At 62.7% G+C, this 1364-nt stretch overlaps 1 protein-coding gene across 1 annotated transcript in view; it reads right to left on the reverse strand.

Annotated features, from left to right (window-relative positions):
• Positions 1-496: 496 nt before the first annotated feature.
• Positions 497-1364, reverse strand: part of LOC102038704 (histone H2A.V) — a 3493-nt gene continuing 2625 nt past the window's right edge. The window contains exons 3-5 of the mRNA XM_005430743.1: positions 1300-1362; positions 1096-1225; positions 497-816 (exon numbers count right to left, since the gene is read on the reverse strand). Of these exons, the coding sequence (XP_005430800.1) occupies positions 755-816; positions 1096-1225; positions 1300-1362 (255 nt within the window). The 3' untranslated portion in view covers positions 497-754. The remainder of the gene's footprint in view (positions 817-1095; positions 1226-1299; positions 1363-1364) is intronic.

Here is a 1364-nt window from a genome sequence, read left to right on the forward strand (position 1 = left end):
GGCGCGGGCGCCGGCCCGGCTGCGGCTGCCCCCGGCACCGCCTCCGGGCCCGGCTCGGAGCACCCCTGTATCCAGCTGCTACATCCGGGGCTCGGGGGGAGCTTGGGCAGGACCCATGTGGGCAGGACAGAGGGACAGCCAGGACTGACAGCCTGACAGTCGCAGACGGACAGACGGACCGGAGGGATGGAGATGTGGCCCCCACACAGCCAGACCTGTCTGACAAACACGCACACTCCCAATTGCTGCCCGCTCGCACCCCCGGCCCGGGGACGGACGGACACACAGATACTGTTCAGATGGGCGGGACGGACGCACAAACACTCCTGTGCTGGGCCAGGACAGACGGACAGAGCCGGCCATGTGCTCCCGGGAGGCGGGGCCTTGGGACATGCCCCACCCACCCAACATTTGCATAGTGGGCGGTGCTTGTCCCTCTCCGGTACCGGGGAGGTCCCGACGCCCCCTCCCACCCCACCACTGGAGACAGTCTGGATTTTTGTAAAAAATGGTTTATGGGTTCCATTTTTGTATAAAACGCGGGGGCAGCCAAGCCCCTCGCCCACCCCCAGCTGCTGCCCCACAGCCCACGGTGTGTCCTACTCAGAATCTAAACCCATCCCAATGCTTCCTCTACAGTCAATCCTCTATGCTCTTCCCTTCAACTATTCCTTAAAAAAATCCCTCGTGTCCCCGAGATGTTCCTGTGCCCAGGTACAGTACGATGACGGGGGGATCTGGTGCTGCGCTCCCTCTACGCCGTTTTCTGCTGTCCCTTCTTTCCAATCAGAGACTTGTGGATGTGGGGAATGACACCTGCAGAGAGGAGGGGAGAAATCCTGTGAAGCCACCTGCAGAATTCCCAAGAACTGCAAAAAAACCTCAATTCCCCATTTTGTGAATGTCAGGCGGATCCCCCTCAGTGTGAATCGAGGGAAGCAGCAAGCCCGGGTGCTTATGCCAAATTCCTGTCAAATTCCCCTCCTTGCCACAATCCTTGTCCCCACGTCCCCTCCTTGCCCCAATCCCTGTCTGGTTTCCCCCGTTCTCTCCCTGCCCCAGTCCCCCCCAGGAGGAGCAGGGAGCCAGGCCCACCTCCTCCGGCGATGGTGGCTTTGATCAGCGAGTCGAGCTCCTCATCGCCGCGGATGGCCAGCTGCAGGTGCCGGGGCGTGATCCGCTTCACTTTGAGATCCTTGGACGCGTTCCCGGCCAGCTCCAGCACCTGCAGGAGGGCGGGAGTGGGTGGGAATGCCCGGGGCAGGGGGCTGCGGGGGCTGCAGAGGAAGGGGGCCCTACCTCAGCGGTCAGGTACTCGAGGATGGCCGCGCTGTACACGGCCGCCGTGGCTCCCACGCGCCCGT

The sequence above is a fragment of the Geospiza fortis genome, unplaced genomic scaffold, assembly GCF_000277835.1.
Source record: "Geospiza fortis unplaced genomic scaffold, GeoFor_1.0 scaffold658, whole genome shotgun sequence".
In the NCBI taxonomy this organism is placed as follows: Eukaryota; Metazoa; Chordata; class Aves; order Passeriformes; family Thraupidae; genus Geospiza; species Geospiza fortis.